The sequence below is a fragment of the Saccopteryx leptura genome, chromosome 2 (genome assembly GCF_036850995.1).
Source record: "Saccopteryx leptura isolate mSacLep1 chromosome 2, mSacLep1_pri_phased_curated, whole genome shotgun sequence".
NCBI lineage: Eukaryota > Metazoa > Chordata > Mammalia > Chiroptera > Emballonuridae > Saccopteryx > Saccopteryx leptura.
Genome location: NC_089504.1, coordinates 165,972,951 through 165,995,674, shown reverse-complemented (window position 1 = coordinate 165,995,674; position 22,724 = coordinate 165,972,951). Strand labels below are relative to the sequence as shown.

At 44.8% G+C, this 22,724-nt stretch overlaps 2 protein-coding genes and 2 non-coding genes across 5 annotated transcripts; all 4 read right to left on the bottom strand.

Annotated features, from left to right (window-relative positions):
• Positions 1 to 4,844: 4,844 nt before the first annotated feature.
• On the bottom strand, positions 4,845 to 8,259 carry RASL11A (RAS like family 11 member A). Its single transcript, XM_066369246.1, has 4 exons — positions 7,973 to 8,259; positions 7,545 to 7,601; positions 7,371 to 7,441; positions 4,845 to 6,492 (listed from the first exon to the last, which is right to left on the bottom strand). Exons 1-4 carry the CDS (start codon positions 8,094 to 8,096, stop codon positions 6,025 to 6,027), a joined length of 720 nt encoding a protein of 239 aa, XP_066225343.1. The 5' UTR covers positions 8,097 to 8,259; the 3' UTR covers positions 4,845 to 6,024.
• Positions 8,260 to 16,657: 8,398 nt separating this feature from the next.
• Positions 16,658 to 22,324, bottom strand: RPL21 (ribosomal protein L21). 2 transcript variants are annotated; one of them, XM_066369243.1, is made up of 6 exons: positions 22,174 to 22,324; positions 19,290 to 19,368; positions 18,976 to 19,037; positions 17,564 to 17,676; positions 16,986 to 17,136; positions 16,658 to 16,792 (listed from the first exon to the last, which is right to left on the bottom strand). In XM_066369243.1, exons 2-6 carry the CDS (start codon positions 19,354 to 19,356, stop codon positions 16,703 to 16,705), a joined length of 483 nt encoding a protein of 160 aa, XP_066225340.1. In that variant the 5' UTR covers positions 19,357 to 19,368; positions 22,174 to 22,324; the 3' UTR covers positions 16,658 to 16,702. The 2 variants fall into 2 exon arrangements, with proteins under 2 accessions (XP_066225340.1, XP_066225341.1); XM_066369244.1 differs by lacking the exon at positions 22,174 to 22,324 and adding an exon at positions 21,905 to 22,140.
• LOC136396139 (small nucleolar RNA SNORA27) lies at positions 17,392 to 17,519 on the bottom strand. The gene has a single exon (XR_010749554.1). It is a non-coding gene; the product is annotated as a small nucleolar RNA SNORA27 (small nucleolar RNA).
• LOC136396021 (small nucleolar RNA SNORD102) lies at positions 17,789 to 17,859 on the bottom strand. The gene has a single exon (XR_010749455.1). It is a non-coding gene; the product is annotated as a small nucleolar RNA SNORD102 (small nucleolar RNA).
• Positions 22,325 to 22,724: the final 400 nt, after the last annotated feature.

Below are 22,724 nucleotides of genomic sequence, written 5' to 3'. Positions count from 1 at the left end.
ACGGCATAACACAGAAAGGCTGACCATCCCTCCAGTACAGGAGCGCCTCTAGCACTGCCTGGTGCTGGGACATGGGTCCCTCCCTGCCTTTGGAGCCCAGCTCAAACATCGGTTCTTCCCGAGTCTCCAGCATGCCAGCTTTGGGCTAGAACCGTGCCATTGGCTCTCCTGAGTCTCCAGTTTGCAGACTGCAGATATTGGGGCTTCTCAGCCTCCATAATTGTGTGAGCCAATTCCTTATAATAAATCTCTTTATATGTAAGTACATCCTATTGATACTATTTCTCTGGAAAACTGAGAAATACAGTTATATTTGGTAATTATAGTAGCTATTTGTTGTGTCATCGGTTTTATTATTATGCTACTGGCAATGGCCCCTCAAACATTTTCCCAACCTGTGCTGGTGAGTACAACGGGCACATGCACGCACACACACGCACACATGCACACACGCACACTGCCGTCCTAGACTGGATTAAGTTGGATGGGCGGCACTTTCTGTTCTCAAATGTGTATTATGAATTTCTGCTTCTGGCATCTTCCCACTGTAGTAAATCATTCACTCCCTTAGCCCTTCCCCACACTGACATTCAACAGCCCCTGGGGCCCAAACCCTGCCTAGCCCCGCAAGGTGCTAACCTCCTGCCTCCAATAGAAAATAACAGGCTTGAATCCCTGGGGGCCCAGTGCAGGCTATTTCTCTGGGGGCTGGTCAGAGAAGAGACTAAGGAGAGACACAGCCTGTGGGAGGTGTCCATGAGGCATGCTGACTCTGATAATGCCCGCCAGCCCCATCTCCTACCCACTGTCCTCATCCTACTGTGGCTTTCAAAGTGGTGGAAAAGATTGGGCAAGACCCCATTCTGGAGAAGGACGTAGCTTTATCAGGTGGTTCTGAGGAGACTGGATGAAGTTCAGCAAGGTCAGCCCACCCCGCACCCAGCCTCACGAGCACCAAGCCAAACACAGGGGTTCCCACCCCCTGACTCCCTGCCCAAAGTCACATGTCCATCAACAACAAAGTGGGGTTTGACCCTGAACCTCACTCTGGAGCCATGCTCTGTTGCCTCTTTAAAGCTGCTCAGTAACCGTCTGTTCATCAGCAGGCACTCCCAAGACTTCCCTATTTCTCCAGAGTTATAAATGCATGTCTGTATTTCCAGGAAAAATTTGTTTACATAAGTAAGCTGTGTTGTTAACAATGTTTTTCTAATTTAAGTAGAGAAGGCCAGGAAAAAATGGCAGAAAATATTTCACAAATTTAACTCATTAATCCTCATCTGAACATAAGCATGCTGAAAGGAAATAATGCTTTACAATTTATAAATTAAAAAACATCATTGTCTTAATAAGGTGCTTTCACAATCTGTAGGGTTTTTGCCTCCACTCTCACTCTGCTCTGATCTTCACTCTCCACTAATTTTGTCAACATTCTCAGATTTGGATCAGAATCTCAGTTCATCTTTCACTCCACAGAGTCCCACCTTCACAGCCAGGCCCCCAGCACTCCCACCGGACTGAGCTCCTAGACCAGGAATGTTGTCTTTATCATGATATTAAGTATAAGGCTTAGCATGAAGCAAGTTCTCAATAAATATGATTTGAAATCATACAAATCACTATTGTGGACACCTGTTTTGTTCAAGTAGCCCTCTGTCCAGCCATCTCTGACCATGTGACAACGGAAATCCAGAATACAGATACACACCACGGCACTCGTGAGCCATACAGCAGTGATGTTATGGACTCCTTATTTCTCTAGTGGTGCAGCTTAGAAAATAGTTTTGAGGAACCTGTTTTGTACCAGCTGTGGTGCTAAGAGGAATGAGCCTGATCCTACCCTAAATGGAGCTCATTTTTTACTGGGCAGACGGAGTACATGAGGGCTGACTACTTTGTTTCTTGGGTAGACAGATTTTTTACTCTGTATGCTGAAAACTGTTCTGCTGTTGCAAACTAATCGTTGCTTACATGGGTTAATTTTTCCTAGAGCCTGAGCTAACATAATGGTGTTCAGAAAGTAATTATTTTGGGTTTTGTTTTGTTTTTAAAGATGTTATATCACATCTTTCTAGTGAGTGTCAAAGCAATTTAAGACGAAGTCTTTCAAAATATTTCACCTTTTGGGGACAGATAAAATGGTAAGAATAAGTTATTAATTATACAAATATCTTCGCCTCATAAATTTGAATTGGTAACTCTGCATAATGAGAAGCTGAAACCAGAACATATACAATGGGGGAAGCTACTGGGGCTCCCAGTTCATTACGTAACCATCATCTTGTCTTTCCTATTTGCTCTTTGTTCGCCTTCCACAGCTATTTATTTTAATCCATTTCTCTAAACAGATATTAATAAATTTTAGAACTTCCATTGAGCCCTTTACTTCCACATAACCAAAACAAATGTAGTGGGTTTTTTTTTTTTTTCTGTTAGAATTGATGTATTTTTCCATTATTCCAGTTCACTTTTTATGAGTTGCATGTGAAGCACAGAATGTTTGCAGGATGTACAGCTTAGCCTTTGGATCCCATCCATTTCCCCAGGACCATACTGACAGGCATAGTAATTATATCATGCTGCAGTTTTAGAGCACAACTGACCAGAGGAGGAGGAGTGACTAGTGGAGACCCAGGGATTTCAAAACCTGAAACTCTGATGGGGGAGGGGAGCAAAGAGGGAGCAAGGATGCTGTAGCTCCACCTCCCTCATGAGGCTGGTGGATGATGGGCACACCGATGATGATGTTCATCAGAAAGGCAAGACTTCCAGGTTAAAATGTGTAGACACTGGCCTCTTCACACCCACCCTTTGTCAGTGTTCTACCCAATGTTTCAGGAGTTCAGTCCCCATCAGTAACATATGACACCCAGGGCTCCCCTGGGAAGGAAGGTTGACTACAAGCTCAGCTTCTTCTCTAAGGGCCCCCTCTGTACCCAGTCAAGCCTAAATCCTCAGATCTTCTACCCTACACGCAAATCTGACAGCTTTCCATGATAGCCACCTCTTGATAACTCCCTGCTCCCCTCTTCCAGCTACAGGGTTATGATCCCAGGATCTTTCCAAATGTTCCCCTGAGCACCTGATTCCCCAAGAGACTCACTGTCATGAGCAGGAGGCCAGGGAAAGAGGCAACAGGCATTGAGGTCCCTCTGAGGCCAAGGAGCCAGGTCCTGTGCTAGGCTAGTTCTGGTACCAGAGAATTAAGGAAGCTATGAGGCTCTAAGGTCCGTTATTTGTGATGCTCAGAAAAGGAAAAATACCGTGTATAAATCTTTCTGCTTGGGGCCCCTTGAGGCTGTGACTCCCTTTGGAACTGGCCTATGACTCATCTTTGACCCCTCTGGTCCGCAGTCTGCTCGCCTGGAGTGTTCAAGGGGACTTCCTGATCTCACTTGGAACTCTATCATAGGCTGCACTGGAACATGTCTTGTATTGTTCTTTAGCTGTTGCATTAGGATTTAACTTTTTCCAACGAATGTTTGATCTCAGCTTCTTGAAGGTAGAGGGTCCTTTGGCACTGAGTGGCTGGCAATCTGGGCACACTGTGAGCATAACCATGATTAGGAGGATTAGTTGTCCTCATGTCCACACTTATGTATTGTAGAAAGCAGGAATGGATGATGACAGAACTTTTGTTCTGAGGGTATGCAAATAAGCAATGAGAATGGGGCACTTTTTATTATTATTTTTATTTATTTTTTTACAGGGACAGAGAGAGAGTCAGATAGAGGGATAGATAGGGACAGACAGACAGGAACGGAGAGAGATGAGAAGCATCAATCATCAGTTTTTCGTTGCGACATTGTAGTTGTTCATTAATTGCTTTCTCACATATGCCATGACCGCGGGCCTTTAGCAGACCGAATAACCCCCTGCTCGAGCCAGCGACCTTGGGTCCATGCTAGTGAGCTTTTTTGCTCAAGCCAGATGAGCCCACGCTCAAGGTGGCTATCCTGGGGTCTCGAACCTGGGTCCTTCCGCATACCAGTCCGACACTTTATCCACTGTGCCACTGCCTGGTCAGGCGAGAATGGGGCACTTTTTAAAAAAGATAATGGAATCTAAAATAATATTTTTTTTCTTAAATATTTGGACACTTCTTTAGACACAAATTATCTAATTTTCTAAATCCTTCATGCCTTTTTACATAGGTAGATGCCCCTGAACTATAGGAAAGAGTGGTGTTACTCTCATAGGTCTGGACAGAGGTGTTCTTGGAAGGAAGGGTAATTAATGATCTACAATGGCCAGAAGAGGCATGTGTGTCATTTTGCCACTGCTCATAAAGAAGTTTTATGTCCTGGCCGGTTGGCTCAGCGGTAGAGCGTTGGCCTAGCGTGCGGAGGACCCGGGTTCGATTCCCGGCCAGGGCACACAGGAGAAGCGCCCATTTGCTTCTCCACCCCTCCGCCGCGCCTTCCTCTCTGTCTCTCTCTTCCCCTCCTGCAGCCAAGGCTCCATTGGAGCAGAGATGGCCCGGGCGCTGGGGATGGCTCTGTGGCCTCTGCCCCGGGCGCTAGAGTGGCTCTGGTCGCAACATGGCGATGCCCAGGATGGGCAGAGCATCGCCCCCTGGTGGGCAGAGCATCGCCCCTGGTGGGCGTGCCGGGTGTATCCCGGTCGGGCGCATGCGGGAGTCTGTCTGACTGTCTCTCCCTGTTTCCAGCTTCAGAAAAATGAAAAAAAAAAAAAAAAAAAAAAAAAAGTTTTAACTACTCAAAATGTCTTCCATCCTTGTTCAGCAGAAGGGACAGTTTGTGTCATTATAATCTCCCATGATTGTCCATTGGCACCAATAAATAATATATTCAATCATTTATTCATCAAATATTTACTCAAAACTTATCACTCCATATGCAAGCACTCAGCTAGAAGCTTGAAATACAAAGTCACAAAATGCAGTCACTGTCCTTGAACATTGCTCCTCCCAAAGGAGGTAACAAATAGCTAGATAACGTGGTTGGATTATAACACAAATACAATGAAAACAGAGGAAGACTCAGAAAAGCCACCTCAGAAGCTGAAGGTAGCATGTGGCTTGGAGGTGTGTCTGTGTTGGCAGAAGGAGATGATGAGGTTGGAGAGGTGGTGAAAATCTTGATGCCATGTCTCTTTTATGATTTATCCACTAAAAAGGGGGAAACAAGCTGAGGTTTTTCAATCATGGAGATAAAATGATTACAGTTGGTTTTAGTAAGGTTGTTCTGGTGTGAAGAAAGAATTAGACAGCTGTTATTCCAGAAGCCAAGAAACTCTTGCTTGGACCTTTGTCTACACTGGTTAAGGCCTGAATTAAGGCAGAGTGATGCTTTAGAGAAAAACAGAGAACTGACAGATCGGATACTTTATTGAATGTGAGAGTGAGGGAGACAGGGAAGGAGAGTTTTTAGGCAACTCCTGGGTGGTAGCATGCACCTACTGACATAAGAAATACTGGAAAGTTTTTTGTTTTGTTTTAAATAAGGATAGAAGAATAAACTTCCGTATCTACCAATAAATAATAATGTTATACATGTTTGTAATTTTTAGCATCAGTGCACAGTGAAAAGCACATATCAATTTCATGCCTGTGGCAAAAGCCCTAATTAAAGACACCCTGCAGTTATTCAAATCTCTTTCCTCCTCCACATATTTTTCTTTCCTACACAACAGATTCCCCCCACTTAAACCGCTCCCAACAGAGAGACACCAATCAGAGTTCAGACTGATGGTAAGCATGGAGCAGTTCTTGGCCGGTGCAAGTTTGATGTCTATAAAAAGACATTTAAGAAACAAGGCAAAATGTTGCCATTTTACCTTTAATGGAAAAGTGGCTAGCAGTTACAATTAAAAAAAAGTTTTATTTAAAAAAAACAACTCTTCAACTTCTAGGCAATCACTGAATTTTCAGAAACACATATACACTTGCAAACCAATAGTTCATATAAAAATAAACTCTGAATGTGTGATTAAAAAGGAGACCCCAGTCTTCTCAGCTGCACAAATGCACAATAAAAAGAAAGCAGTCTGTCTGAGGTGGGTTTACACCAGTGCAGAGGGGGCTTTGACTTTGGGAGACAGAGCCTGCTTGAAGCGTCTCTTCAGGTCTTGCATGTTGGGAGAGCGTGGCCGAGGAATAACAGAGGCCCTTCTCCTCTCCCCGCTGAGGCTATGCAGCTTGCTCACTTCTTTGCAGAGATGCTGAAACACATCACAGACGTCTTCATAGTTTTCACTGGTGGAAATTTCAAGGAATAGGCTGCCCAGCTCGTTGGCTAGTTGAACACCATCATCAGTCTGTACCTGCCGGGCATGCAGAAGGTCCCCCTTGTTGCCCACAATGACAACAGGGGCCTTCGAGTCAGGGTGAACCTTCCGTATGTGCTGATAAAGGGGGCGGATGGACTGGTAGCTGCTGTAGTCTGTGATGGAATAGACCAGCAGAAAGCCTTCTGCCCACTGCACACATTTGGACAGGGAGTCAACCACCTGCATGAGGTTGTCTTGGACCTGAGAAGATCAAAGAGAGTCTGATCAAGGAAGCCCTCAGTGGGAGAGGACTCAAAATAACATCAAAGTAACCCTTGAACAATGGTTGAAAAAGAAATCACTAAACATGGTTTCAGCTTCTGCCTAGCTTCTGCAGAAGGAGGCTTTTGATGCAGAAAGAGCAAATTCTCAGGCAAGCTCCCCACCTGGGTTATTTTACTAGTTGTTACCAATGCATTGTTTTTAACCTCCTTGCCTGTGGTGAACCAAGGCTGACTGAAGAATGACTTCAAGAACTTTCAAATTAGAATCTCACAATTTTTAGAAACCAACTCAAAAACAAAAACAAAAAAAGCAAGACTTTGAAAATAAGCCAAGATAAATATTCCCAAATATCATAAAAATATTTTTAGCATGTCCTTCTTGAGAATGTTCCAGAAACAAATTCTTTCTTTCTGTTCTTCCACAAGATCTTTCCTCCCTAGAAGGGTGAGCAATTAGAAACTTGCTAATCAAGTTACATTCCTGACCTGGTGCCAAGAGTGTCTGACAGAAGTTACTGATTTGAGGAAACAGCTAGAAACAGAAGTTCTCCCCCAGGCCTTGCTAGGAGAGAAGGCCCTCTCCAAAGAGGTGGTGAGATCCATCCCAGGAGCGTTGCCCCAGCACCTTTGCAAAGAGAAGTTAAGCGCCTCTCCCCCTCTTCGAGGTGGCACACCTGAGGAAGCTGCCTTTAACTATTCAGTCAGCACCCCTTGGAGTGTTTCTAACACCCCACTGACGGGCCCCTGCTGGGGACAGTCCACTGCTCCATCTAAATGCACAACAGACTTGAGACCTCTTGCTCACTCTGAGCACCGGCGGGTGTCGGTGTCGTTCGGGAAGTCGCCAGTCCTTACCCCGGGGGTGTCTTGGATCTGCAGAGACAGCTGGTCTCCCTCGACACAGACTAGCCGTGAGTACAACTTGCCTGGATAAATAAGGAGAGTATGCTTTTAAATTCTTACACTCAGCAGGACAAAGAAAATCGGAGCATGCAGTCATAAAACCAGGGAGCATGTCATTATTCTAACCTGTATTTGGTTCATAATCGCCGATGAATCTCTTGGTCAGGAAGCGCACAATCATTGCTGAAAATGAAATAGGAAAATCACCCAGAGGACTCGGACAAGACTGTCAAACCCCCACGCTGTCGGAATTAAAGGAGGGACCAGCCGCGGACTTCGCAACGCCCTGGGGCGGCCGTCGTGGTCTTCTTGTCTTTGGTGGCAGAGACTCGTCCTGCTGCACCAGCCCGCTTTCTCCAAGAGATGCCAAACCCAGCGACAGCCCACAAGTGGGTGCTCCAGCAAGCAGTGGGGAAGCCAGGCTGGAGAATATTGTCCGCACCCTCCCTGTGCCTTGTCCTCCTCCCGGCTGCGAGCTCCTGCTCTGCCCCAGCCCCACGTTGTCCGGCTGGCTCGGGGTGGGCGCCGCCCTGTGCGGTCCCCTAAGCACTCACCGCTCTTGCCCACGCGGCCGGCGCCCAGCACGGCCAGTTTGATGTCTCTCGGCAGGAGGTAGTCAGGAGAGGACTCGGGGATGGGCGCGAGCAGAAAGTGCCCGGACATGTTGGGCGACCGCATGGAGCGCGTCCCGCCGCCGAGACCACCAGAATACCAGCTTGCCTACCCAGGGGGCTTCGGCCGCAGCAGGGGGGCGGCTGGCGAGAGGGGAGTGCTAGCACACGGGGCGCGGGGAACAAGAGGACCACCGAGCTGTCACTGCTGGCAGCTTTTAAAGGGTTCCCTGCGTTGGGGCGGGACCGCAGCGGCTGCCTCCGCCTCCTCTTCATCGCCCTTTGGGCGGCAGCAGGGGAAGCGGGGAGTCGGAGAGCGTGGGGCGTCGGGCAGGCGCACTCAACGCCCCGCCCGTGACGCGTTCTGCCCCGGGACCTGCACCGCTCACCACCCCCAGACCATGGTAATAGACCAGCTGTCCCAAGAGCACAGGGGAGGCCTCTCGTGGGGCTGTGCCTACAGGGCTTGGGTGGCCCCCTCCATCCCGCAGAGGCGACCCTGAGTCACTAGACTAGTGGGTGAACCTGACATCAGAGTTAGTAGCTCGGGGACGAAAGAAAGAGGAAACATTACAATCGGATGTTTCTGCAACAGTGGGAGGGAGAAATAGCTGTCAAATATTGCTTCCCCCCTCCCCCCCAAAGGTGCTGAGGGGTGACAGGGAAGGAGCCTGAGTTAGTAGTAGTATAAAGGGAACTATAGTCACTGTGACCTGGCCCCAGATCTGTGAAGGCAGTAATTGCACCTCAACTGGCACTGGGTGCACTGACTCATTAGGCAGCACTCCATAAGCATTCCCTCCCCTGGGAGCTCTGGCTTGTGCCTGTGCACTTGAGTCATGTGTGCTTCACTATTCAAGTACTGACTTCCAGGTGTAAAGTGGAGTTTAGGGTGGGGGTGGGGAGTGGGAAGAGGGCACAAAAGAGAAATAAGATCTGGTCGTAGGCTTCTGGACCCACCCTGGCAAAGCACAGCTGTAGGAGTTTGTCCTTACAGGTTAGACCTTCCTGTTTCTGGCCTCCTGCAATTCAGCCTCATATGCCCAACTGTTACACAGCAAGCCCTCTTACCCGTCCTCCTATCCTGGTTGTATCAGTTAGCTTTCACTGCATGAAAATCATACAAAACCAATTGGCTTAAAACAGTAATCCTTTAGAGTTGCTCACAAATCCAGTCAGTGAGATGGTTATCCTACTCTAGGCAGGCTCAGCTGATCTCTGCTGGCTCTACTATGCATCTGCAGAGAGCTAGTAGGGGCTAAAGAACTGGCATTATCCTGCAGATGGCTGTCAGTAATGATGAGGGACAGTGACCAAGACACGTCTCTCCTGATCCAGCAGACTGGCCATGCTTGTTCTTGTGGTGGCCGAAAAGGGTTCCAAGAGAGTGACTTGAAGTAGAAAAAGCCTTTTCAGACCCAGTCTCAGAGGTGGAACCCATTACTTCTGCTGCTTTCTGTTGACCAAATCAAGTCACACTGCTAGCTCAAATTTAAGGGGTAGGGAAATACACCCCACTCCTTGGTGGAAGAAGCCAGAGATAAATTTGAAAGAACTGGGATGCACAGAGGGGTAGAGAACGGGACTTTTTTTTTTTTTTTGCAATTGACCACACTAAGGAATGTGACTCCAGCCACCCCATCACCCAGTGACCTGAGTCATCCTTGACTCCCATTACTTTCCACATTAATTGCCAATTATTATTTTTTTGCCTATTATTAATCCATTATTTTTACTGCCTCCATTTCTTGGTGTATCCTCTTCACCCCTACTGCTCTCTTCACTCAACTGAAGAATCCTGAAGGAATAGATGGCAAATAGTTTATCTGTTCCTCCCTTGGAGAAGCTTCCTGTCACCATTGCTGCTACTCCACCCCTACCTCCCAGTTACTCACTCTCAGGGAACCCTGGCAGCACTCAAGTGTCACTACTTTCCAATGGAATGTTTCATGTCTGTCTCCAGGAGGGCAGGGACTGGAGCTTGTCTTTACTCTGGCACATAGTGGTACCTGGGGCTTACAAAGTCCCGAATAAATCTTTTTTTAATGACTGACTTCCTGAATGAATGAATAGTGTATTCACAATGTAAACTGGAAGACAGGAACCATGTAACCGTTATCCCAATTACCTTAGTTTTGAAAGCAACATGCTCTCTTAGCAAGTGTTCCAGGAAATGATCCGAGACAAACTGCCATATTTCAGTTATATTGACTTTTGGCTGTTCACAAGGCAATTACCTTCTGTTTAACTGAAAGGACTTGAAGCAGGGCACCTCCTTCCTGGACTGGGAAAAGGTATCATAAAAACAGTTACTATGTACAGAACCTTGAACCTATTAGGTTCCAGGGATCCTTGAGTTCAGTGGTAGGGGTCTGAGTTGTTCTCTCATATTCTCTTGGTCTCTCCTTGGACAAAACTGCTCTTGCTTTACCAAACATCAAGTCCTTATTCACGCAGGGAGAGAATCTCCTTTGTTTTTTGTTGTAAAATAATTCTCAGAACCCAACAGACTTTATCTCACAGCCCAATGGCCAGAACTGTGACATTGGGAAAGTTTACCCAAGTGCCTAGCAAAGACTGAGATTGCTGTGACTACCTTGAACAATCATACATAGTTCCTCCCAGGGGCTAGACCCAGGTGCTACCTGTTAGAAATCAAGGACTAGAAAAGGGGAACTCTTTTGAGCAGCTGTCAATGGGATCTGCTGCAAAGACTTCACTGTCCTGGAGTCTAAAGGCACAACTTTCAAGGGAAATAAAGCCCTTTTTTTTTTTTTTCATTTTTCTGAAGCTGGAAACAGGGAGAGACAGTCAGACAGACTCCCGCATGCGCCCGACCGGGATCCACCCAGCACGCCCACCAGGGGGCGATGCTCTGCCCATCCTGGGCGTCGCCATGTTGCGACCAGAGCCACTCTAGCGCCTGAGGCAGAGGCCACAGAGCCAGCCCCAGCGCCCGGGCCATCTTTGCTCCAATGGAGCCTTGGCTGCGGGAGGGGAAGAGAGACAGAGAGGAAAGCGCGGCGGAGGGGTGGAGAAGCAAATGGGCGCTGCTCCTGTATGCCCTGGCCAGGAATCGAACCCGGGTCCTCCGCACGCTAGGCCAACGCTCTACCGCTGAGCCAACCGGCCAGGGCATAAAGCCCTTTCTTGACTAACCCATGGGCTTATCTCTTCACCTCATCCCATTTTATATTCCCAGTCAGGAATAAGATCATTTAAATGTAAGATCACCCACAAAGATTGCTAAGACTATTCTCTGCCTGGGTGACAATTCTGTCCCATTTTGCTACATCACACCTTTACTCAGCAAGCTCAAAATGTTATTTCACTCTTCTTGAAAAGCTCTTTCCATTTGCAAATATACAAGATAATCCATGACCTTTTCATGCAGACAATGTATTACTCAACTGTGGAATTACAGCCTTGCATAAATTGTTGCCTCACATGTTCATTTGGATGTGTCCCATTATGTAAAATTGTGGTGCAACCAACATAACACACTAAAGTGGTTTTAGAACGATAATAGGAATGCATAGGGAGATATGAATACACAAATCCGTGGATGTTTAGAATGAGTATGAAGGAGAGAATCTGGAATATGCAAATATCACCAGGTTTAAAAGTTGGTAAGCCTTTAAGTTGGTTGCCCTCAGGCAAAACTTCGCTAATGGTCTGTCCATTTCAAAAACATCCCTGCCACCACCATCCATCACCCAGTTTCAACTGCCTTTCCTGTATAACCTAAATCCTTGAATAGTACTGCATTTACTAAAGATGCAGACTGTCTTTTGGTATATTCCCCAGAATAGGTAGGTATGCTTCTGCCTTCTACAACTCCCTACCTTTTTTTCCCCAACAGTCAAAATAATTGAAAATCTACTGTCTGGCCTGTGGTGGCACAGTGGATAAAATGTCAACCTGAAATTCTGAGGTTGTAGGTCCAAAAACCTGGGTGGGCTTGCCCAGTCAAGGCACATATGGGAAGCAACTACTACAAGTTGATGCTTCCCACTTCTTCCCCCTTTTTCTCTCTCCTATCTAAAAATCAATAAATAAAATTTAAAAAAATTAAAATTCTACTCTGTAAGGCTATTAAGTGCTGATACAAAACACAAAGAACAGCTAAGTTTCCACTAGGAAACATTTACTGAGAGGACAAGGTATAAGATACTCCTGCCTGCCTTCACAAACATCCTCATAAATTAAAATAATTTATAGATTACTGTTGAATTAACAAACAAAGTTAATTATGTTAACTCTTCCTTAATCCTAATAATCCTATGAAATTGGTAAAATACCTTCTCAACTGAGGTTCACACAAGGTTAGTAATTTATCTAGTTAGAGCCATTCAGTAGTAAATAGTCCCATCCCTTAATTCAAATCTTGGTCCTGTCCACCAATGTGGAAAGTAGGATGGAGTACTCTGGTCATGTAAATGGAATGACAAAGCAGGTTGAACTTAGCAAAAAAACCCAATCACACCTTCACTTCAGCCAAGACATCACCTATTGGTAGATAGTAAAGAGAACCCCATTACCATTTCTTCTCAAATACAAATGATTTCCATAAAATTCATTCTTGCTTGGTGTGTATAAAAGCATTTTCTCTGTGACTTTTCCATTTAGGGCTTTGAGATGGCCTATCAGCTGCTCCTCACTCCACTCCGTTTTAAAAGCATCATAACACAGAACCTGACTTGCTTGCTTACTCATTCCTTGGCACATTCTCCACCTCAGCAGGACAGCTGTAGGTGCTGCCTCGCTCTTACTCATAACCAAGCGACTTGTCTAGCAGATTAAGTATTTTGCATGAACACTACCCATTCTTTTCCCTTTTAAGTGGGGCTGGAATGAGGAAATGCTATAAGTAATTTAAAAAAAAATCGTTTTAAATTCTCTTGTGCTCAGAGAGTACGAGAAACCTACCTACCTTGTTTATATTTTAGCAATTCTTACTGCTAATATTTAGCAGTTTATTATTTTTTTATTTTTCTGAAGTTGGAAACGGGGAGGCAGTCAGATAAGACTCCCGCATGCACCCGACTGGGATCCACCCGGCATGCCCACCAGGGGGCAATGCTCTGCCCATCTGGGGCATCGCTCTGTTGCAACCAGAACCATTCTAGCACCTGAGGCAGAGGCCATGGAGCCATCCTCAGCGCCCAGGCCAACTTTGCTCCAATGGGACCTTGGCTGCGGGAAGAGAGACAGAGAGGAAGGAGAGGGGGAGGGGTGGAGCAGATAGGTGCCTCTCCTGTGTGCCCTGGCCGGGAATCGAACTCAGGACTCCTGCATGCCAGGCCGACGCTCTACCACTGAGCAAACCGGCCAGGGCTCAGCAGTTTTTTATATTTTAGCATCTTCTATCTCAGTACAGAGGAAACCTTAATGTACACTAATGGGAATATAAGAGAGATGAAATGGAGTGGTTTTCCCACAACTTTCAGAGGACTTCAAAAAGTGTGCAATTTTTTATTTTTATTTTTTTGCATTTTTCTGAAGCTGGAAACAGGGAGAGACAGTCAGACAGACTCCCGCATGCGCCCGACCGGGATCCACCCGGCACGCCCACCATGGGGTGACGCTCTGCCCACCAGGGGGCGATGCTCTGCCCATCCTGGGCGTCGCCATGTTGCGACCAGAGCCACTCTAGCGCCTGGGGCAGAGGCCACAGAGCCATCCCCAGCGCCTGGGCCATCTTTGCTCCAATGGAGCCTTGGCTGCGGGAGGGGAAGAGAGAGAGAGGAAGGCGCGGCGGAGGGGTGGAGAAGCAAATGGACGCTTCTCCTATGTGCCCTGGCCGGTAATCGAACCCGGGTCCTCCGCACGCTAGGCCGACGTGTGCAATTTTTTAAATTTAAATTTTATTAATTTTTAGAGAGAGAGAAGGGGGAGGGAGGAGCAGGAAGCATCAACTCCCATATGTGCCTTGACCAGGCAAGCCCAGGGTTTTGAACCAGCGACCTCAGAGTTCCAGGTCAACACTTTATCCACTGCGCCACCACAGTTCAGGCCGAGTGTGCTATTTTTTATTCAACCCTTGGGACTGCATTCAACTGAACAAGAACAGGCCTTAACATACCTGGCTAGATCAGAATTAAAAGTTCAAGTAGCCATGCAACCTCATTTAGTAAGAACAGGGTGAAAAGTTAGAGTAAGGATTAATTTATAAATTCTCAATGTGATATTAAAACAATCTGAATCTCAAGGCAGGCACACAATTTTATAAGCACACACACATCACTCCAAGCTACAGAATTTCAATGTATAGTACCTAACAAAACCTTCCAAATGAATCAGTTCATTTGCAGAACATCCTGAGTTGTCCAGGAGGGAGTTGCAAATACAGACCTAGAACTTCCAAAGAAAGTGAGCTCTGAAATCTGAGCCTCAATTGTATTACAGATGGCCGAGACAGAAGTCAGTGGTTCTCTACTTAAATGTGCATCTTCATCACCCAGAACTTAAGAATGTGGGGCCCTGCTTCTAGAATTTCTTACTCGTTCTCAGGTCTGCATTTTTATTTCCAGATATTGGCATAGCCTGCTGGGGACCCAGTAACTTAGTGAACCAGTGGCTTACAACTCTACCCAAAGAGAACTTATATCTGGAACATCAAGGAGCCAGAATGAGGATGGGGAAGTCAAGTATGTTTAAGGACTGGGAAAAAAGTATAACCGCAGAATCCTCTGCAAGACAAATAATTCTGTCAACTATGTAAGGAGATAAAGTCAAACTGAAAATCTCTAAATTTAATTAGCAAGTGTTTGGTAAACTTTCAGTAGTTTCATTGAGTGGCGGAGGCAGAAGCCATATTTGCAGAAGACTGGGAAATAAAGCTACCAGAAAGGCACAGGAAAGGCTGCTCTTTTTATCTGCTGGTTTCGAGAGGCCTATAGGCAAGAAAGCAGCAAGAAGTCAAGGAAGCAGCAAGTGGAAAGGGGCAAACACACGAGAGACCAGGAATAATCAGTGAAGAAGAGGACAAACACAAGAGCCCTGTCAGCACCAACTCTCCCCTGTTGTCTACACTCGTTGATACCTTATCTTGCTATGAAAATGGCTAAAGATATTCAGGAAATAGAACTTAAAAATATAGTGAGAGGCCCCAACTGGGTAGCTCAGTTCGTTAGAGCATTGTCCAGATACACCAAGGCTGCAGGTTTGATCCGCAGTCACCCAAGCAATGTATAAGTTAGTTGAACAACAAATTGATGTTTCCCTAAAAACAATCAATAAGTAAATTTAAAATATGCAGTGAGAGACTTGTATTTAAAATAACTTCAAAAGGGTAGTTGTGTCATCAACTAAAATACAGAACAGAAACGTCAACTGAAACAATTTATAAGTTATCTTGGTTGCTTTCTGTGGCAGTGAATTCTGCTGACCACTACAAGCATATTTAAACACAATTTTCTACCACTAGATGTGAACCTTTAAGAACAGTTTAATACCCACCATTTATGTTAGGCATTCACCATGATTCAAAACTAAGTTTGCCAGATAACAAATAAGACCTATTACCATCACATTTCACTGGAGAAAATTCAAGGCCAGTAACACTGGATTTACCTTATCCTTGAGTCTATTTGTGGGGAAGAAAATATTCTAAGTATCAATGTTTCCATTTCAAATGAACTGATACCGAAGTAAGCTACAACAGGGTGTGACCAATTCTTTTGGATATGTCTGAGACTGTTTGCTATACCAAAGTAAATACCCAGAAAGCAAAAGAATAACCTAAATGTACTCTAACTATACAAAGTAGTTTTTTAAATGTCCCCATAAATACCATCAATTTAACACTAGTGTTTAAGAGTGATAATGTAGCCAGACTGCTGAGTTTGAATCTTTGCCTAACAAATGCTGAGTCTGAATCTTTGCCTAACACTTTGCACATGTAACCTTGGGCAAGTTAATTGTGCCTCAGCTTTCTATGTAAAATGCTTAATCCCAGCCAGGGCACACGGGAGAAGCACCCATCTGCTTCACCCTCCCCCCCCTCCTTTCTTTCTCTCTCTTCCCCTCCTGCAGCCAACGCTTCTTTGGAGCAAAGTTGGCCCGGGCACTGAGGATGGCTCCATGGCCTCTGCCTCAGGCACTAAAATGGCTCTGGTTGCAGCAGAGCACCGCCCCCTGGTGGGCATGTCAGGCGGATCCTGGTCAGGTGCATCCAGGAGTCTGTCTCTGCCTCCCCACTTCTCACTTCAGAAAAATACAAAAAGAGGGGGGATCCTCTCTCTTACACTATTGTTTTTTGAGCCATGTTTCGTGAAACATGGAAGTTACCCAGAATTAGTATGTAACTCACAAAGAACAGGGTACTTTAAACAATCTACTTTTAAGTAGCCTACTTCAAAGGCAAATTTCTGATCCTTAAAATATAGCAATTTATGATCTAATTATAAGCAATCAACTCTCCTTGAGTTTAACTATGATGTAATATGTCCTGTTCTAACCAATGGAGTACATTCTTTGTTGCAAAGTAAACCGCCTTACAATTTCCAGAAAGAAAAAACACTAAATTAGAAGAGCAAAGACATCACCCAATGAATCGGGACACAAAGTTTTCTTTAAATATTTTTTTTGGGGGGTTAAAGGATACCACACTTCTCAACTATGAGAAACATTTTGATCACTACAGTGGGGGTCTTTTATTTATTTTTACACTTATGCCATGAATTCATAGGGAATGGGTTCCAGCAACTCGGGCTCCTTTCCATTGGTTCTCACAAAGTGTGCTTCTCTGGGTGGAGCAGGCTATTAAAAAAAAAAAAAGGTGAGGGAATAATTATGTTAAAACTGTCACACAATTTCAAAGTGCTCTCAGAACCAGTGAATAAAATATAGTCAATTCTTTAAGCTTCCTAACTTTCACATAAAAGAAAATGATGACTAAGCAACAGTTTTATAGCCCTATGATCAACAAGAAACCCCTTCATCAAGCACTCACCTGTCGCTTCAGCTGAACCCAGGTACCTTTCTCTTTGGCTTCCTTCTTTTTCTGGTCATTTTCCTTCACACGTTTCAGGAAGCTATCTCGGCTCTTAGAGTGCTTAATATGCTCAATACGTACATTAATTCTCTTGGCAAGAATCTTGCCCCTGGAAAAAAGCAGAAATTCTTATAAATGCTTCATAAAAAAATATAACCAAAATTCAAAATATTCTTTTGGCAGTTTCATTTAGTAAAAAAACCATGAACTTTTACCCACAGATAAGATATGGTAACAGACCCTGAAACATTAAATATAATAATTTAACCAAAACCATATCACTAATAAAATTTACAACTCATTAATTTTTTTTTAATACTTTGTAACCTAGAACTATTTAATACCAAATCCTGCAAGACTTTCAATTTGTTTCCTCTGACAGGATGCAAGACAAACACCCAGTTTGCTTGAGTTTTAAAAGGATTATTTCCTTTGCCCCACTTGAATGACCAATAAAGACACAGGTCCTACTGGCAAAGTGAAAAGGGGGTATGAGGGAATACAAATTAGCCACCAAGAACTATGACATTACTTACTTAACTTGTTTGTTCACAACAATGCCCACCGCATGCTGGGTGACATTGTAGACTCTTCCAGTTTTGCCATGGTAACATTTGTGGGGCATTCCTTTTTGAACAGTGCCCATTCCCTGTTAAGAGATAAATGTCATTCCATCAAGTTCCCCTTCCTTTAAAACCCTAACTTTTATTAAAGAAACTAAGAGACTGTTAAGATTGTTCTCTTTTAAATGGCAACTCAAAAGCTTTCAGAGCCGGTGAAATGTATTTTTCATGCTGCTTTAAGCAATCAAAAAGAAAATCATCATCAAGCTCTAGAGTGCCCGATACACACAAATATTGGTCAGGAAAAAACATAGCTTTCATTGGTTGTATTAGTAATCACCACCAATAATTAAATTTTGTACCAAGGTATGCTCTTTCACCTCAACAAAAAACTCGCATAAATATTTTTTCTGTATTTTCCCACTGGCTGTTAACAAGTAATAAAAAGATCTTAGACTCAGGAATAACACCTAAAAAACTGGTTTTAAAAGTAAAATTAAAATAGCTATTCAGCCCTGGCCGGTTGGCTCAGCGGTAGAGCGTCGGCCTAGCGTGCGGAGGACCCGGGTTCGATTCCCGGCCAGGGCACACAGGAGAAGCGCCCATTTGCTTCTCCACCCCTCCGCCGCGCTTTCCTCTCTGTCTCTCTCTTCCCCTCCCGCAGCCGAGGCTCCATTGGAGCAAAGATGGCCCGGGCACTGGGGATGGCTCTTGTGGCCTCTGCCTCAGGCGCTAGAGTGGCTCTGGTCGCAACATGGCGACGCCCAGGATGGGCAGAGCGTCGCCCCTGGTGGGCAGAGCGTCGCCCCTGGTGGGCGTGCCGGGTGGATCCCGGTCGGGCGCATGCGGGAGTCTGTCTGACTGTCTCTCCCCGTTTCCAGCTTCAGAAAAATGGAAAAAAAAATAAAAAAATAAATAAAATAGCTATTCAAAGGCAACTGATTTCTCCCCATTTGGGAGGATAAAAAGGAGCCAAGACATACAATACACATTGGTATTTGAATTCCTATATTAAGATAAATCCAACTTTTCTAACTTCTAATGTTACCTCTCCAATTTTTTTTTTTTCTTCCTGTATTTTTCTGAAGCCGGAAACGGGGAGACAGACAGACTCCCGCATGCGCCCGACCAGGATCCACCCAGCACGCCCACCAGACCTCCCCAATTCTTAAAAGCTGTTTTTTATTTGAGTTTTAGAGAGGAGAAAGAGAGAGAGAAGGGGGTAGAGGAGTGGGAAGCATCAATGTATAGTTGCTTCAACTCAGTTGCTTCTCGTGTACGCCTTGACCGGACAAGCTCAGGGTTTCAAACTGGCAACCTCAGCACTCCAGGTTGACGCTTTATCCACTGTGTCAGGCAATTATTTCTCCAATTTTATAATTTACCTTGATGTCTACAATATCACCTTTCTTGTAGATTCGCATGTATGTGGCCAGAGGAACAACTCCTAAAAAAAGTAGTATCAAGATTAAGAACTCAAGTTAAAGAAATATAAACTCATTAGCTTTCGACACATACCTCTTTTGATGGTTATATACATTTTAATATCTTGCTAGTTGACAATATAAATACTATATAAAATTCACGTTTATTACAAAATAGGTAGATGCTGGTTAACTGCCATTATTAAAAATATATCATATGAATGACAACACAAATGTACACCATGTGTGCTCTTAAAGAGGGTAAATCTACTTACCATGTTTTCTGAAAGGCCTGGAAAACATGTACCGGGTGCCTCTCCTCTTTCCTTTTGTGTTAGTCATTTTGGCGAATTACTGAAACCAGAAAGTATAAAACAGTCAAGTACAATGGCAAAATTGGTATTTGCCTCTTTAACCAAAAAACCCCGTAATTTCAAATGGTTGCATTTCGATATCAATGTCAGAATTGAGAAACGATCTAATAAGAAATATTTCTAACAAAAAGTCGTCATTTTAACAAGATCTTTGCCAAATTTGCCTAAGCTCTAGAATATTAAAACTCCTAAGTAGCAGAACTGAATTTAGAATCCAAATCAGTACTTTGCCGATTATTAGAATATAAAAATGCAACAGGACCTCTATCACATTATTACTTATAGAACTAAGTACAGAATGCCAAAGGGCACTGGAATCACTAACCACACTGCTCACAAAAATTAGGGGATCAGGGAACATGCAGATACTCCAGTACTTTCAGCCTTTTGTATAATGCATTTTCACTAATGAAATAAAAGTTGGTTTTGCATCTCATTTGCATAACTGAGCAACTTTCTGACTTCGTTTGCTTTTCTGATGTTCTTGTTTAATAAACAAAAATGCTTCTTTTAAACACTTCAGTCATTTTGAAATATCCCTAATTTTTGTGAGCAATACAGAAGATAATGTATTGACGGAAAGCGTAACAATTCAGCCTGCATTTTCACATGGTGGATTTAACCCCTTTTCTGGCAAATCTGATTTATTGTGACAGCCTATCTCTTGTACAAAAATCTACTGTCAAAAATCTCCAACTCCTCATATTTCTGATTGTTTACACAATTGTTTACTGAGTGATCTATGTAGGGTAGATGGCCAAAAAACAAAACAAACAAAAACCCAGATTTTATAGTCACTGGCCTAATTCTATTCTGGCATAGGTTCTGCCACTTACTTGCTGGGAGACCTACATCTAATGCCCAATTTCCACCTTTAAAATGGGATTATACTTTGATAAGTAAAGCCACAAAGCACTCAACAATTCCTAGCACATGAAAAGTGCTTACCAAAAAATAGTTGTCAATTTAGCACCTTGCATTTAGAATGGAACCTTTCATTTCGTTTCCCAAAAGTTTTTCCACTGTTTCAGATTATCTAAGGACAGAATTACTATTGCTGACAGTTACTACTACCACAAGGCCAAAATATAAAGTCTGGCTTACCTTGTGGACAGAGTTCTAACATAAACTGGTTTCTCTTTTTGTGTGTGTGTGTGAGACAGACAGGAAGGGCGTGAGATGAGAAGCACCGATTATTCGTTGAGGCACCTTAGTTTTCATTGATTGCTTTCTCTTATGTGCCTTGACGGGGGGTTGGGAGACCTTGGCTGACCGAGTCACCCCTTGCTCAAGTCAGCGACCTCGGGTTTTCAAACCTGGGCACTCTGTGTCCCAGTCCAACGCTCTATGCACTGCACCATTGCCTGGTCAATCTAAACTTTTAATTAACACTTCATTTTAAAGAAAAGTGACCCCATTAAAGTACCTTTTTCATAAAACTTGTGGAGCAAGGAAACACAAGAATGTTTCACCTAACCCACCAAATTCAAACAAACCACTGTTCCAGCAAATGCACCCTTCACTTAAAAGCAATCAACCATCTATTAAGTGCCAGGTATCCTGTTTTCAGCCTCAAAATCTTTATTAAATTCATACAATCTTGAGTTAAATTCATAAATAAGATGCCCTGAAGGGGTAAATGGTGATGGACCAGACTTGAATTGGGGTGGTGAACACACAATACAGTGTACAGATGTGTGGTAGAATTGTGCACCTGAAACCCGTATAATTTTGTTAACCAACCAGTGTTACCCAGTAAGTTCATTAGAAAGAAACACAAAAGTGGAAGAAATCTGTAATGGGAGTAATTTCTGACTCAAGAGTCCCTCCCTGCTCCTTGCACCCCATCCTCCTGAGGAATTCACTTTACGTCAAGGCCCAACACACGTGGAAGTTCCTAAGTATTATTTCCATAGCTGGAGCCCACCATGGGGTGGAAGGCGTGCTCGAGGCTTGGAACTGCTCAAGTCTGGTAGCTGGCAGCTACCACCCACCAACTAGACAAAAAGAGAGTAAAATTAAGTGGATGTTCAATAACCTTTTCCCTAAACCTCTAAGTCAGAAATAACTATTCGAGAATCTATTCCCTCAACAAAAGATGCCCCAGCATTAAAAAGACAATGCCGTGGCAAAGTATTTTCCCTTTGTCCAACTGCGACCTGGGGCCAGAAATAAAAACAACTGGAACTCATTTCCAGCACCAGAGACGAGTGGTCTGGGGGCTTCACTGTCCAGACCGACACAGTGCGAACGTCTTCCGTTCTCCTACCACAGGCTACCATACAACCGGGCCTCACCGGAGACTCAAGTCCCCTCCTATACACCCGATCCTATTACCCCCAAGTCCCAACTAGACAGTATTATAGGCGCAGGGTTTCCATTAGGAGTAAAAACGCCGCGTTGCCAAGAATTTGAAAGCACCACACCGCGCGGCGCAGCCCCCAGAGCCCGTCCGAGAAGGCCCAAGGTAGCAGGGCGAAGCATGGGGACACAGATGACTTTCTTCCCAGACTGACCCAAGTCGCTTCACGCAGGTGATTCAACCTCTTTTTTTCCCTGGAGCCCGGCCCCTGCTAGGGCTCGGTCCGCAGTCTGGCCCCCGGGGCCGGCTCACGCCAGGCATCGCAGACGCAGGCCGCTCCCGGTGTGGGTAGACACAGCTGCACCACCCAGGCCAGAGGTGCCCGAACAGTCTACAGGCCTTCCTAGGGCCCAAAGCGCGGCCTCCAGGTGAGGGCTCAAGTGTGTGGAACCCCGGTGAACGAGAGCCACGCGCACGTACTACCTGGAAGATGGCGGATCCGGCCGAAAAGAAGGGAAGGGGGCCTCGAGCACGCCTTACAAGGGCCTGAGGGCTGCCCGCAGCACTGCCTGAAAGTAAACGCCCGCTGAAAAGTCTCCTCTGAAATGAGGGAATCGTCTCTGAGAATAAAAAGAGCCTGTCAGAATATTTCTCTTTCTTGTGAAAAAGAAGAAATCGATTAACATAAACTGATACTTGGCTCTTGCCAGACAGTCCGGAAAGGGGCTTTCAAGGGCGTCAAACAGTACGCCGACGTCCCGAGCGTGCCGACGTCCTCCCCTGCGTCAGAGGTTACACTAGAAGCGGCGTGTCTGGGCACCTTGGGGTGACTCCTCACGCGTCAGCATTTAGTAGTACGGTACTCGTAACTGCTGGTTGCTTATTCGTAGAAATGACTACACGGGCACAAAAATCAAATTGTAGTTAAGGCAAGCATGTCTGTTTCTCAAAAGTTTTTTTTTTCCCACAAGTGCGTCAGAGCGTACTATGTATCAGTTGGTATGTGCAGGAACGTTACGACCACTTTGGAGAGC

Excerpts from the sequence above, each read along its gene's own strand:
- RASL11A (XM_066369246.1), bottom strand. The coding sequence starts at position 8,096 with ATGCGGTCGCCCAACATGTCCGGGCACTTTCTGCTCGCGCCCATCCCC. Across the intron at positions 7,442-7,544 it reads CGATTATGAACCAAATACAG|GCAAGTTGTACTCACGGCTA; the intron begins GTTAGAATAATG and ends TTATTTATCCAG. Across the intron at positions 6,493-7,370 it reads AGATCCAAGACACCCCCGGG|GTCCAAGACAACCTCATGCA; the intron begins GTAAGGACTGGC and ends TGATCTTCTCAG.
- RPL21 (XM_066369243.1), bottom strand. The coding sequence starts at position 19,356 with ATGACTAACACAAAAGGAAAGAGGAGAGGCACCCGGTACATGTTTTCC. Across the intron at positions 19,038-19,289 it reads CAGGCCTTTCAGAAAACATG|GAGTTGTTCCTCTGGCCACA; the intron begins GTAAGTAGATTT and ends TACTTTTTTTAG. Across the intron at positions 17,677-18,975 it reads GTGATATTGTAGACATCAAG|GGAATGGGCACTGTTCAAAA; the intron begins GTAAATTATAAA and ends ATCTCTTAACAG.